Genomic DNA, 15837 nt, shown 5'->3' with positions numbered 1-15837 from the left:
CTACTGGTGGACAATCGGCAGGTAGACCTTGGGCGGTGAGTGATGGGTAGGTGAAAGGCAGTTGATGGGCAGGCAAGAGGCAAGCCAAGGGGCAAATGGCAGATGATAGATGGCAGTCAGAGAGCAATCTATACTCAAAAAGTAGGCAACATACTGGCACATGGCAGGTGATCAAGTGGACAAATTGGGTAAACAGCAGTGGATTGATGGGCAGCAAATACTGCCTCACAGAGAAAGATTTTCCTCTACTTGAAACCCGAGTTATGGAGCAAGAAGGAATGCAGTCTCCCTCTAGTCCACCATCTTGGATCTCTGATTTAATAAGGAGTTTTGTTTTTAATTTTCAAAACCTGGTTGAAGTGCTGTGCTATTTCCATGGAGCTTATTCTGTGTTGGTCCAGGGACCCTGGGGGCAAGTGTGCCTGTAGGGTGGTTTGGCCATCGTAATCCAAGTGGAATCTGCTCATAGGGTTCAACTACATATGGTGCAGTGAATACATATTTGCATAGTCAGTGTTGTGTGCATTTATACAGCAATAATGAATAGATATATAGTATAACTTTCATCATCATTTGATGGCTACAATGAGCATATTTTATAGATAATGCATAATCATAAGTACCAAAATAAAAACAGTGTTAGAGGCTAATTGTGTTACTTTACTTTTCCCTACTATTTCTGAATGTTTGCTTCCTTTTTGTTATCTAGCTTTTATCTGGCCCTCTGAGTCCTAATGAAAGTTTCCTGAGGTATCTCACTCTTCCCCAAGACAATGAACTTGCTATTGATTTACGACAAACAGCAGTTGTTGTCATGGCTCATTTAGACCGCCTGGCTACACCCTGTATGCCTCCTTTGTGCAGCTCTCCTACATCTCATAAGGTATGTGCTAGAGCAGTAATTATTTATTTTTTGCAATGTTATGGATTGAACCCAGGGCCTTGAATGTGCTAGGCAAACATTCCACCACAGAGGTATACCCTCACCCTCTGGAGCATATGCTTTATATGTTTTATTGTCAGTAGCACTCTCAGATTCTCATTCTCTGCATATGTAAGGCTTTCTTTTTCTGTTATTGGTAGTGAGAGCTGGCTTATAGTTTTTAAATGTCTTTACAGTTTTAAATATTGTCAGTGATACCATAGTGATTGATGTGCAAGCAGAGGTGCATGAAGCCTCTGGACCCAAACTGGGGTCCCCAGAGAACTCACCTTGATCCACATGGCCACAGTCCTTCCTGCCTCATAAAGGAATTTCTGCAGAAAATTACGGTCTTTTTTTGTGGTGGGGCAGACTGAACCCAGGACCTTGTGTATGCTAAGCATGCATTCTACCACTGGACTACACCTCCAGCCCAGAGCCTTTATTGTACACTCTCAACATGGGCTCTTATCTTAGCATGCAGTGCTGGTTATTGTGTAATGATGTGATGATGTAGTTATATTTTATATATTATATATGTAATAGTGATGGTGGTAGTAGTGATCTGCATGTGTGGAGAACACCTGGGGAATGCCAGCCCACCAAGAACCTCACACATAGAATCATATATGATTGAAACAGTCTTCCTCCGTTGCATTCATTAGAAAACCAAAGTTTGGAATGGAAGTGAATATTGTCAGGGTCACATAGTGGTCTTGGTTTTGAATCCAGTTTTCTCTAGCCTTTTATTTATTTATTTATTTTTTTGCGGTACTGGGGATCGAACTCAGGGCCTTGTGCTTATGAGGCAAACACTCGCCAGCTGAGCTATCTCTCAACCCTAGCCTTTTATTTAACATGAGTAAGATTTATTTCATTTTACAGTTAGGTTTAAAAAATAAGTAATATAGTCACATGGTTCCAAAGTCAAAATTATATGCAAAGGACATATTGTTACTTCCTTTCTTTCCCTCCTGCTTGTTCTCACTTTTCTAGTCTCCTCTGTAATCTTTCATTGTTCTCTGGAATTACCATGTTAGTAGTACAATGTTGTAATTATTCTGTTTATTTTTCTCACTAAACATATATGCTAGAGAGTGTTCTATAATAACAAGCAGAGCTTCTTTTAAAAATTTTTTAACTAGGTTAGTATGCCATGTTTGGCTGTATCTCTCTCTCTTTTCAATGAGTCTCCTGTTGGTGGACCCTTGGGTTATTACTAAAATTTTGCTACCCAAATACTTCCACAGTGATCAACCTGGTACATGTGTTTGTCCATCTGTGCACATGTGTGTGTACCTGTGCTTGTGTGCCAGTGGGACAACCCGTGTGGGCTGGTCATTTCTAGATTGCTCCCATACAGTTTGGCCTCTTTTACCTCCACCCATAGGGGTGGTTATCTCCCAACCTTTTGTTTAGGCTTTTGAGTTTTTGCCTGTTACATGGCACAAAATGGTAACCTGATGTGGTTTGAGCATTTTAAACTACTTTGAAGGACTGCTAATATTACTTTTTGATAGGCTTTGCTAAAATGAAACATTATGGAGAAAATAACCTCGTTACTTGTTTTATCTTACCTGTTAACTGAGGTAATATGGAATATTTTGAGTTATTTTGATGTTTTGAATAAGCTCCTTTCTTTCACTTGCTTTGTTTTTAGCTTGTAAAATCTTAGTGTTATTTCTTGACATTTTTTTGATGTAAAGAAAATGTTTATGTACTTTCTTATCTTACAGGGATCGTTACAGGAGGTCATAGGTTGGGGTTTAATAGGATGGAAATACTATGCTAATGTGATTGGTCCAATCCAATGTGAAGGTCTTGCCAACTTGGGGGTCACACAGATTGCTTGTGCAGAGAAGCGTTTCCTGATCCTGTCCCGCAATGGCCGTGTCTATACGCAGGCCTACAACAGTGACACACTGGTGGGTATTGTGGCTGCTGTGGCTGCAGGCTTTCCTAAGTGGGTGCTATCTCTGCTACAGATGCTACAAGCTCTAGTCTTTCTTTCACATCATTGATAAGCATCTGTTTGGTATGTTATTAATCATGTTTAATAATCTTAGGGTTAATCATCATTTTCAAGGTTTTGAGTTATCAAGATCAGGAACTCCTTATAGAGAAACCCGTTGTTAATCATGATTCCTGTTTATTAATCAACTTTTTATGTATAAGCTCATTTGACTCTGGGGTCAGGCAGATAACAGAAGAGGGAGTTGGGCCTGATGGAAATGGTGGCATCTTGGGGACGTGTGTATTCTCCTTAAAGGAAGGCACTCCTCCCTTGAGCTGTGTGTCCCTGTTGAACAGGGACAAACTAAACTATCTAGCACTGGTACTGGTCATACTGAGGACCACTAGTGGTTACCTGCCTTGTTTTGGTTTTTGGTGGGTTGGGTGGGGCTTGAGAACTTGCTTGCAACCTCTGGAATCTTATAGTTAGAACAGGTTGGTTCAGCAGATACATGATGAGGTATAGTCATTTTGTTTTCATTACCTTTCAACTTAATACCAATATTATTCTTATTTTTACCTTTTTAGGCCCCACAACTGGTCCAGGGTCTTGCTTCCAGAAACATTGTAAAAATTGCTGCTCATTCTGATGGTCACCACTACCTGGCTTTGGCTGCCACTGGAGAGGTGTACTCCTGGGGCTGTGGGGATGGCGGACGGCTGGGCCATGGGGACACTGTGTATGTACAGCTTATTCCTGAGACTGACCTGTTTTCCTGTGTGGTTATATCCACAACAGGATGTAAAAATAGAATATGACTGGGTGTGTTCCAGCTGCCCCAACTTGTAGGGCCCAGATAGAGAGGGGTGCTATGATATGTTCACCTTTTTTTTTTTTTTTTTTTTGTATATTCACCTTTAGTGACTCCTTTAGGAGCTTTGCCCAGGAGTGGAGGGTGATGGTGTCAGCCCTCTTGCTCTCTCTTCCAGATGCAGTAATGGCCCACAACTGTACCCATACTATGTTTTCTGAAGCAAATCCCATGTGTTGTCCTTTCATTCACAAATATTTCATCCGTCTCCAGCCAGTAAGGCCCCCCTTCCGTTGAACCATAGCATTGTTCTCATAGGTACAAATATTAACAATTTCTTTGGTGGAAACTTTTGATTACCGTAAGAGAATAGAAACAAAACAGTGCTTGTTATAAATGTCTGGTTATAAAGATGGAGAGGCTTGCCAGTTTTCATGGTGTGATAGGCCCTCATACTTTGCTGTTGTGAGTAGAGCCTGGTAGGAAAGACTTTGGCATTAGGTGAAATTGAAGCTACATGAGTGTGTTGAGGTCGTCAGGCACACTTAATGTGGTCAGAGACATGAATAGGAAGTGGGCAGGTGCACCACTGGGAACAACCACAATCCTGACTGAAGAAACTGGAGGGCATGTAACCGGTTCACATTGCAGGGTTGGGATGGAGGCACCAGTGCTCATAAAATCTTTTGGGAAGAATTCCCATCCTTAAGAAGAGCAGAATGGTACATGTATGTTATTCATGAAGAGTTCAGAAATATCCCAAATATGACAGTATTGTAAGGCATTCAAACAAATATGGCAAAACTATAAGGAGAAACAAAGTAATAGAATTGTTACTCTCATACTGGAGGAGGTGGAATTGGCAGGGGCACATGGGACTTAAGAGGCTCTGAGGTAGAGAACAAGAGGTATAGGTGATCTGTTCATCATTTTACTTTATGGTATTGATAATTTAAGTACAAAATATTTCTGAAGAAAATGGTTCTTAACTGACATTAACTGCTAGAATGAGTAACATCTTTTTTTCTTGGAGCTCAGGGACAGAAAAAAGATCAGTACAGGTGACAGGAGTTGGAGAGAAACTTTTGGGGGAGGTAAAACTTGAGCTGAACAGGGAGAGGTTATACCCAGTATAGTTGTGGCTGTGCCTGTGTGTCCCTGTGTCTCTAGTGGATCGTAAAGCGAGTAAACCATGTCTTTTGAGAGATTAGAGTGGTCTTATGTTGATTTTTAATTAAATAGGAAGTACTCTGGATTATAAGCATAGGGCATTTTGAAAATTTAAAGATTTCTTGAATTAGTAAGATTTTTCTCCACTAATCCTTGCTTTGTCATATCCATATCTTTGTGAGATATGGATTGAGGTGTGGAGTAAACCCTGCTGGCTTCATTCTGTCCACATTTATTTAACAAATAGATATAAATCTCAGTCATCTTTCTGAGGTTTACATAAAATCAAATGAATCAGTTTGAAGTATGTGATTGAATGGGTTTTGGCCAATGCAAGCAGTTGGGGAGCCACCACAGTCAAAATAAGTCTGTTGGTCCTGGGGCTTTCTTCATACCCTTTGCAGATCCTTGCTCCTCATCTCCACCTCCTGGCAACCTCTGATCTTCCCTTTGTTGTTATTATTTTGTTTTTCCCAGAATTTAATATAAGTGAAGTCTTAACAGCATATAGGATTTTAATTTTGGCTTCTTTTTTTTTTTTTTTTTTTTTTTTTGGTGCTGGGGATCGAACCCAGGGCCTTGTGCTTACAAGGCAAGCACTCTACCGACTGAGCTATCTCCCCAGCCCTTTAATTTTGGCTTCTTTAACTTAGCATGGTGTTTTAAAATCTAGCCATGTTGTTGGGCATATTGTTTATTCTGATCTGTTGCTGATGAAGGACCGTGGTTTGAGACATGAATAAAATTTTCATGGATTTTATTGTACAAGCCTTATTTACTCATTCATTCTTGGTACTAGGGATTGAATTTAGGGTTTCACATCTGCTAGGCAAGTGTTCTACCACTGAGGTACATCCTCAGCCTTTTTCAGTTTAATTTGAAACACTCTTGGTCAGTTGCTGAGGCTGTCTTCAAACTTGTGATTCTGATGCCTCAGCCTCCTGAATAGTTGGGATTATATGCATGTGCTACTGTGCCTGGCTATAAAAGACTAATAGACACTGTTTTGGTATTCTGCTAGATACCATACTTTGTGTTGTGTTCCAATATAACAAAAGTATTGGCAGTGAGTGTTTGAATTCTCTCTACTTAGTTATTTCATAAGATACTGGTGAAGGGGCTGTGGAGATAGCTCAGTCGGTAGAGTGCTTGCCTTGTAAGCACAAGGCCCTGGGTTCGATCCCCAGCACCCCCCCCCCCAAAAAAAAAAAGATACTGGTGAAACTGAACACTGTAATAGTCTATTCTTTTCAAAACAATTTTAAAAATTAAAAATTTTTGTGATAGTCTGTTCTTGATAGTAAACTTTCTTTGATAGCACTGAAAAATGCTTAGAAGAACATTCACATTTATTCCGTTCCTCCCCACAGGCCTCTGGAGGAGCCTAAGGTGATCTCTGCTTTCTCAGGAAAGCAGGCTGGGAAACATGTGGTGCACATCGCTTGTGGGAGTACATACAGTGCAGCCATCACTGCTGAGGGGGAGTTGTACACCTGGGGCCGTGGGAACTACGGCCGCCTGGGCCATGGTATGTCTCCTCTGTGAGAACATGAGCAAGTGGTGGAAGGTTACCTCATCTGAGAGGACTTAAGTAACACAGTTATATCTGTTTGAAGGTTCCAGTGAAGATGAGGCCATTCCAATGCTGGTAGCTGGACTTAAAGGACTGAAGGTCATTGACGTTGCATGTGGGAGCGGGGATGCTCAAACCCTGGCTGTGACTGAGAATGGTATGTAGAGCTCGAATTGCCCTGGGCAGGTTCCCGAGGTTGCTGATGTCTACTTCCTTAGAGGAGGGATATTGGAGTAAAGTGACCCTCATGAAGCTGCTTTGCCCTGTTCACCTTTAGGTGGGTATGGGTCTCAGTGACTTCAGTGAAGAGGCCCATGAAGTTCCAGAACTTAGTCTTGTCCAAAGCCAGCAAGCTGGTTAAAATCCTCTGTTCTTCCTAATGGGTATTTTAATTTTTAAGTAAGAATCAGAATTAAATGGAATAATTGACTTTCTGAATTACATGTACTTATTATGAATATGTTCTCTAATGTTCAGCCATTCTTGATTTCTTGTGACAAATCTTGCTCTGTGTGTATTTTGTAGTCTGATGTCACATTGTTTCTTTGTTTTCAACGTTTTGCTTTTGTGTTTGTTACAGTGTACTTATTTTCTTTTTTGTGTGTGTGTGTGGTGCTAGAGATTGTTGAACCCAGGGCCTTGTGCTTGCTAGGCAATCATTCTTCCAGCTGAGCTGTATATCCCCAGCCCTCATTTTCTATTTTTGAGGATACATTTATCAGGTTTTTTGTTTTGTTTTGTTTTGTTTTTTGGGTACTGGGCATTGGATGCAAGGGTGCTTAACCACTGAGCCACATCCCCAGCCCTTTTTAAATATTTTATTTAGAGCCAGGGTCTCACTGCGTTGCTCAGAATCTCGCTAAGTAGGCTGAGGTTGGCTTTGAACTCTCGATCCTCCTGCCTCAGCCTCCCGAGTCACTGGAATTACAGGCGTGTGCCACTGTGCCTGACTTTTTATCAGATTTGATGGTTAGAATCACTTTGTTTTTTTAGAATTGTATCTTTCAATATTATGTCAGTCTCTTCATTACCTTGTCAGTCCTTATTTGGAGCAGGGTGGGGTCTGTCAGAATTTTCTGGGGAATCTCTCAGCCTGCTCTTTCCTACAGAGGTGGATTGCCACATTGACAGTTGGCTTCTGGGAATTTCTTTGGTGAATGATAAAAGATTATTTTAGGCACTTTCGTATCCTTAGCTGTAAAAGTAGGTCCCACTACTGTTGATGGCACAACAGCAGTACAGTCTTCTTGCTTTTGCTACTGTAAGTCCTAGAGAAAGATGACCTCATCTGTCATCTGAAAGTTTCCTTCTGGTATGAGGCTTTTGATTTAATATTTCATTATTGGTTTTAAATGTCCATTGTTGAGTGATGTACTTTATAAAACTTATAACCAAGAAGTATTTTTGTTTATTATTTTTTAAAATATTTTTTTAAGTTGTTGGTGATCCTTTATTTTACTTATTTATTTATTTATATGTGGTGCTGAGAATCGAACCCAGTGCCTAAGACATGCAAGGCAAGTGCTCTACCACTGAGCCATAACCCCAGCCCCTGTTATGTTTTGAAATAGGTTCTAGGTATGTTGCCCAGACTGGCCTTGAACCTCTGGGCTCAAGCAGTCTTCCTAACTCAACCTCCTACATACCTAAAACTACAGGTATAGGCCGCCAAGTCCAGCTAGCAAATATTTTCTTAACTGTAGCTATGTTAGGATATTGTCCTTGGCATTCTTTGTGTGAAATTGCTGTGTTAAGAAAACTTTGTGATTATAATGTTGATGTTGACTAAATTGCTATTAATAGGACTTGTGAATTTGTCTCACTCTGTTATTTCTTTAATGCAAATCTTTTAAGGAAATGTCCTGGTCCACACCATATTTTGAGAGACTAGTACAGTAGAAGCATCCTGTCCTGTGTAGTCTGGTCTGAGGATGACTTCACCAAAAACATTTGTGAAAGTGGGGAATTGCCAGGTGGGCTTCATAAACAGCAGAATTTTAGCCAATATGTGTAAAAGTATATGTACTCTGAGATCTTTGTGTGCGCATCTGCTGAGTTTCTTTCATAGCCACCTAATAGTGTACTATCTGCCATTTTCAGTTTAGATTAAGGGTCGGCCTGTTTTTGCAAATAGATTTGTTTTGGAAAATAGCCAAATCAGACTCACTTATGTGTTGTCTGCAACTGCTTTCCTGTGACAATGGCTCAATTGGGTCATTGTGACAAAGGCTACCATCCACAAAGGCTAAAAATACCATCAGAAAATATTTACTGATCTTAGGTATAGATTATTTGAAATAGAATGGGAACTTCATCATTTATGGAGCAATCTGATATTTTCTTTCTGATTTCTTTTGGTTTTCTTCTCTTTTGTAGTTATTACCTCTGCCCGATTTAATAAAAAAGCCTTTTTTTTTTTGTCTTAGCAATTCACTTGTATTGAGGTTTTTGCAAAGTATTCAGTTTAGTTTTTCTAATTAAATAAATCCACTTATTTTTGCAGTTGTATTTTATCCCTTTATGTAATATTTAATCAAATTATATATTTATATTGACAAATGCAGTTAGAAACAAATACATTGCAACGGCTGATCTGTGCTCATTGTGGTGGGAACAGAAGCGTGCAGCCAAGACTGGACAGTGGTCAGTGAACTATAGCAGTTTTCTGTGGGCCTCAGTTCCAGTGTTTTCTGGAGACAATGGAGCTTTTATTTTGTGTTTAGCATTCGTTGAAGTAGTGTCACCGAGTCCAAACTAGTAAAGTGTCAGGACTTTGTTTTTCATTTAATGAAATAAAAAAACTCCAGCTTTCCTTTTTGTAAATTTTCTTCTATATTAATCTGAAGTATAAACTAGATTTCATTTGGTCTGTAAACTCCTGGTTAGTATTAACTATATACATTGGTGATCTCGATTTGTGTGTGTCATTGGCTATATTATTTTCAGTCATTGAAAAGCTTCCATTGAAATGTACAGTTATTTTAACCTAAATACATTTGTATTTTATAGGGCAAGTATGGTCTTGGGGAGATGGCGACTATGGGAAATTGGGCAGAGGTGGTAGTGATGGCTGCAAAACACCAAAGCTGATTGAAAAGCTTCAAGACTTGGATGTTGTCAAAGTCCGCTGTGGAAGTCAGTTTTCAATTGCTTTGACAAAAGATGGGCAAGTTTATTCATGGGGGAAGGGTGACAATCAGAGACTTGGACATGGAACAGAGGAACATGTTCGTTATCCCAAACTGTTGGAAGGCTTACAAGGTAAATGCAGATATAAACTTTTTAAAATTCTTTGGGGAAGTTTCCTTAGTAATCTTTTAAAGTCTGTAGATTTATTAACCTGAAATTCGCATGAATGGACCATCATTAGAAACTTTTACTAACATCTTGATAAGTGTAGGTAGTAATTGAAAAGTGTTTTATCTACATTAAAAAGTGGCCTAGACTTATTTTCCCAAATTCAATTTGAAACCCACTTAGTTTTACTAATATTGGAGAGTTCTTTTTCCATTCACCACTCAGTACAGTGGACTCAATGAGGGTAACTTGTGTTTTGGTAAAGTCATGTGTATTTAACCACAGACACTACTGAGACCATGTGTGCATGTTGTGCTGTGGGGCCACAGTGGGAGGTGGGATTGGGTCTACCTCAGGTGATATGATTTAACTTTTCATTGTTGCATACATCTTGCATGCTTGGTTGCACAGGTGTACAGTGTACATTGGAGGTAGAGGGAACAGATGGGAGCTCAGATGCATAAGTATGAGAGGAGGTATCTCTTTAGTGGTCTGCCAGTGTGGGCAGAAAGGATGGAAACATCTGTAGGAATACTCTACTAAGCTACTCTTACAAGAGATTATATGCTGGAGGAAGTGTGTGACTATCAAAACCATAATGATTGAATTGTAGAAAGGATTTTTTTAAAGGGGAAAACTCCACTTGCCTTGGTGGTTGTAGGTAATCTCCATCCTAATGGAGAGCTGGTGCAGTACAGGTGAATTGACAAGGAAGCAGGGAAAGAGGGGGAGTTCAGTGTTGGTGGGTCATCAGGTGGGTCCTGTAGTGTTTGCTGTGATTAAGGGGTGGGCAGCCTTTTTCTTAAAGGGCCAGATTTTAGGTATTTTAAGTTACTAGGCCTGACTATGTTCTCACAGAAGTTGATACACAAAAAGAGGCCTTAGACTGCATTTGTTGGAGGACTGGAGTTTGGTGGATCCCAGCACTAATCCATTCATTCTTTTTTATTTTTTTATTTTTTTATTTTTTTAATGGAGGGAGTTTGGAAGTAGGACTTTTAATTAATACTTGCTAGTTCCTTTCTCCATCAGTTTTATTGTGAAGCATCTTAATACCTTGATCATTAGGAGTCTTTTGTATTCATAAGGTGTTTATTATTTTTCAAGCTTCTGAGCTAAGTTGTAGAGAATATAATTTATTGTATGTTAGGGAACTATTTTGGAATTTCCTTTGCCTCTTATTTATATTCCAAGTAAAATAACTTCCTGAGGACGTTTATTAGATAGAGAAATAATTTACTCTGAGAGTATTTTAACTACTGTTGTTAAAACTTTATTCTGGGTTGGGGAGATAGCTCAGCTGGTAGAGTGCTTGCCTTGCAAGCACGAGGCCCTGAGTTCGATCCCCAGTACCGCAAAAAAAAAAAAAAAAAAAAAAAAAAAAAAAAAAAAAAACTAAAACTTTTTTCTTTTTGGTGTTAATGTGGTGGGCTCTTCAGATGAAATTATTCTTACTGCGGTAGTTTTTCAACTGAAATAAATGTTGAAATTTCTCAGAAACATTCTTTGTATTGGTCATGTTAGATTTGACAAAGAAAAATACCCTTTAATAGTATTTAAATAGCAAAAATATTTAAAAGTATTTATATCTTATGACTTTGAGGGAAAAATAGATATTCTTTTAAGAATACTTCCTCAGTGAAGAGTTGTGCTTTGCATAGTTGTACATGAGATTGGAGAATGTGATCTAATAACTAACTAAAAATAACACTTGTTTCACTAACATAATTACATGTCAGAATTTGTGAGAATGTTTTGGTGTCCGGAATGTTTAAAAACCAAATTCTTCCCATCAGGAAATCTATCTCTTACAAGAGTCGGATAAAAAGAGGCCACAGAAGTACTTCTCATAAAATCTTAGTTTTCTATGAAGTGATACCCTAAAGTGTATTCTCTAATCCACCAAAATCCTTAAACAATGCAGAGGGGTAAGGGATCAAACTCAATCCTGTGATCTTCCTAATTAATTATAGAATCAATTTTTGTACTATATTTAACATGAATCTCATAAGATTAAGGATGTGAAGTTTTGAATTTTCATTCTAGTTTGTTCACTAGGGTCCTCAATAAATTACTTCATATCATTAAAAAAAGTACTAGTCTTTAAAAAAAATTTTTTTTTAGTTATAGATAGACACAATAGCTTTGTTTTATTTATTTATTTTTATGTGTAGCTGAGGATCAAACCCAGGGCCTCACATATGCTAGGCAAGCACTCTACCACTGAGCTACAACCCCAGCCCACACTAATCTCTTTATGAATGAAAATCTGAGTAAGGAGAAAAAATATCAATAGATCCTTTTCATACCCTAGTATTAGTTTCTTGTAGACTATAGGTCCCAACAAATTAAAGATGACAAAACTAACAGAAACCTTTTTTTTTAATATATATTTTTTAGTTGTAGATGGACCTAATACCTTTATTAATTTATTTTTATGTGGTGCTGAGGATCAAACCCAGTGCCTCCCATGTGCTAGGTAAGCACTCTACCACTGAGCTACAAACCCAGCCCCCAAAAGCTTTAATAACAGACTCAAAGCAAATGAATTATGCTTAATATTAAGAAATTATCCTGAAGAAGTTAATATTAAATGACTTCTGGGTGCAGATGTCTTTTTGTTTTTTGGTACCAGGAATTGAACTCAGGGCACTTAACCATATCCCCAACCCTATTTTGTATTTTATTTAGAGACAGGATCTCACGGAGTTGCTTAGCACCTTGCTATTGCTGAGGTTGGCTTTGAACTCATGATCCTCTTGCTTCAGCCTCCCCAGCCACTGTAATTACAGACCTGTGCCACTGTGCTTGGCTGCAGGAGCCTTTTTTGCAACAGAATTCACAGGCTTGAAGCCGCATCTGCCTCCCTCTTTCCTCATAGGGAAGAAGGTGATTGATGTGGCTGCAGGTTCCACCCATTGCCTGGCTCTGACAGAAGATAGTGAGGTGCATAGCTGGGGGAGCAATGACCAGTGCCAACACTTTGACACCTTGCGTGTGACCAAGCCGGAACCCGCTGCACTGCCAGGACTGGACACCAAGCACATAGTTGGAATTGCCTGTGGGCCTGCCCAGGTACTGAATATATAGTTTGGTTTGGAATTTTGTACAGTTTTGTTTTCCAGTTATTCGTTGTTGATGTGTAGAAATATCATTGATTTTTTTTTGTGTGTGGTCCTTATGTCCTGCAGATGTACCAAGCCACAAATTAGTTCTGTGAGTTTTATTGTAATTTCCTTTGTGTTTTTTTCATAGACAATGATGTTATCTCCATATAGAAACAGTTTTCTTTCTTTCAATCTATATGCTTATATTTATATCTTTTCCTGGACTTGTTGCCCTGGCCAGAAATTCCATGTGATGATGAATTGGGAGAGGAAAGAGTGGGTACCTTTGTCTTACTCTTGATCATAGAAGAAAAGGATTCAGTCTTTCAGTGTTAGCTGTGAGGTTAACTGTGGCATGGCTGGACTTTTCTTTTTTCTTTTCTTTTCTTCTTCCTTTTCTTTCTTTTCTCTCTCTCTCTTCTTTTCCTTTTTCTTTGTCTTTTAAAAATTTTTTTGATGGTTGCCTTATCAGATTAAGGCAGTTTCCTTCAATTCCTATATATATATATATTTTTTTTTTTGAAGTTTTTAAAAATCCTGAATGGACATTGAAATTTGTCAAATGCTTTTTCTTCTCAGAACAAGTTTTCTCTCTTTTAGTCTGTTTATATGGTGAAATACACTGATTTTCAAGAATTAACCATCCTTGTATAACTGGGATAGACCTCACTTGCTTATTTTTCCCTTTAAAAGGAAAAAAAAAACTATTTATTTATTTTTTGAGGTACTGGAGATTGAACCCAGGCATACTCTACCACTGAGGTACTTTACTTTCCCAGTCCTTTTACTTTTTATTTTGAGATAGGGTCTCACTAATTTGCTGAGGCTGGTCTTAAACTTGTGATTCTCCTGCCTCAACCTCCTGAGTCACTGGTATTATAGGTGTGCACGCCCCAGTGCCTGATTAGATCTATTTGTTCTTGGGTGGATATTCCTGGTCTCTGGCACTCAAGAATCGTTCCATTTCATTTAAGTCGTTAATTTTAGCATATAAAATTTTCCTTAGTATTTTCTTACTAACCTTTTGAAGTCTTTAGGGCCTGCAGTGATATCTCTTTTTTTTTATTTCTAATACTAGTAATTTGTATTTTTTCTCTTTCTTTGTCAGTTTCCCTCAAGTTTTTTTTTTTTTTTTTTTTTTTTTTTAGTTTTGTTGATCTTTTCAAAGAACCATTTTTTAGTTTCATTAATTTACATTTCATTCTTTTTGCTTTTAATCTTTTTGTTTTCTGCTCTTTGTAACTGTTTTTCACATTAGCTTGCTTAGGGTTCACTAAGTTGAAATCCTACACTGTTGATTTTAGGCCCTTCTTATTTTGTACCATACAAGCATTTGATGCTATAAATTTTCCTCTATGTAGTGCTTTAACTGCACCCACAAATTTTGATATATTTTCATTTTTGTTCATTTCAAAGTATTTTCTCATTTCTTTTGACAGTTGTTTTGTGACCAATTGGCTAAGTGTTTTTTTAATTTTAGTGTGTTTGGAACTTATCATACTATCATTTTATTACCAGTTTGTAGTTCAATTCCATTGTGGTTGAATAACCTATATGATTTTAGTTCTTTTAAATTTGTTTAGATTTGTTTTATGTCTCAGGATAAGCATTTGCTTAAAAAGTGTATGTATTTTGCTGTTGTTGGGTGAAGTGTTCTGTAAATGTCAATTAGGTCCAGTTCATTGATAGAATTCACTCATTTCTTCTAGTTCCTTGACAATTGTTTTCTCTTTTATTAGGAGGGTAGCGTATATGTACCTAACATTTCATTGTCTTCTTAGAGCTACTGTTATACCACTTTAAGGGATTGATGGCCTCACTGCCATCTACTAGTGTGTATTAATAACTTTGAAAGTGAAATGATTTTTTTAAAAACCTTTTTATTTTGGTATGGCAAAATGAGTTAGAGTTAGTGAAATGGAAGAAGAAATTGGAAACCGATAGTATGTTAGCTAGCCAACAATGAAAGTACACATCTATTTGGCAGCTAGGAGATTATAATTTAAGGCATTTTTTCATGCACATTGGTAAATATTTTCTATGGAACATACTAGCAGCTGAATTTGTAGATTCAACTTAGTTTTTTTTTTTGTTTCTTCCATAGAGCTTTGCCTGGTCATCATGTTCTGAGTGGTCCATTGGTCTCCGTGTTCCCTTTGTGGTGGACATCTGCTCAATGACTTTTGAGCAGCTGGATCTCCTGCTGCGACAAGTGAGTGAAGGGATGGATGGAACTGCTGACTGGCCTCCACCACAAGAGAAAGAGTGCATGGCCGTTGCAACATTGAATCTTCTACGACTTCAGGTGCCTCTGCTTCTTTTATAAGTGTCTCAGGAATTCATAAGAATGTATGTGCATATTGAAGGGCATGGGTTTTAGCTTGCTAGGTGAACTGCTGATGAAACTTCTGAAGAATGGAGTAATGTTAAAACTTGATCTGGTAAGAGTATATGTGGATTGTGTTATTTCTGCTACCATCATTTGTTGGCATTTATTGTGGGGGGATAGTCTCGGATTTACTGTTGTATATGGAGAAATGACTGAGATAGAAGGCAATTGAGAGAGTGAGGGATCCTCAAGATACTAGTGCTAGCCATCTCTTCTCCAGACTGTGGAAGCTCTGTGCATAGCTCAACTCCCTATGAAGTGCCTTCACTTCTTCATAATGAAAATGTTTAAAGCTTAAAAAAAAAAAAGCTACAAAAATCAACTTCTTATCTCCCTTCCTTCTTTGGTTAGGATGCATTAAACCTAAACTCACCCTTTCACCTTCAGAGTTCTGATTATCAGGTGTTCTGTTCCATTATATTAGATCCAAAGCACAGTGTTACTTTTTGTGCCTCTGAAAGAGAAATGCTACCAATTGCAAGATACATTCTGATTTTACAGATGTTAAAACTTAAAAAAAAAAAAAAAAAAAAAAACCCTTGTTAGGATTGGTGATATACTATATTTTTTTTCTTGAAAAATGGGGTTTATTGATTTTTAAACTGCAAATAGTT

At 38.1% G+C, this 15837-nt stretch overlaps 1 protein-coding gene across 1 annotated transcript in view; it reads left to right on the top strand.

Annotated features, from left to right (window-relative positions):
• Herc2 (HECT and RLD domain containing E3 ubiquitin protein ligase 2) overlaps nucleotides 1-15837 on the top strand; it is a 207278-nt gene that overhangs the window by 39958 nt on the left and 151483 nt on the right. The window contains 8 exon segments of the mRNA XM_047538401.1: nucleotides 710-883; nucleotides 2659-2847; nucleotides 3464-3615; nucleotides 6228-6385; nucleotides 6474-6587; nucleotides 9440-9691; nucleotides 12609-12802; nucleotides 14939-15139. Of these exon segments, the coding sequence (XP_047394357.1) occupies nucleotides 710-883; nucleotides 2659-2847; nucleotides 3464-3615; nucleotides 6228-6385; nucleotides 6474-6587; nucleotides 9440-9691; nucleotides 12609-12802; nucleotides 14939-15139 (1434 nt within the window).

Source organism: Sciurus carolinensis, chromosome 2 (assembly GCF_902686445.1).
Source record: "Sciurus carolinensis chromosome 2, mSciCar1.2, whole genome shotgun sequence".
Classification (NCBI taxonomy): Eukaryota; Metazoa; Chordata; class Mammalia; order Rodentia; family Sciuridae; genus Sciurus; species Sciurus carolinensis.
This window is presented reverse-complemented; position numbering and strand designations above follow the sequence as displayed.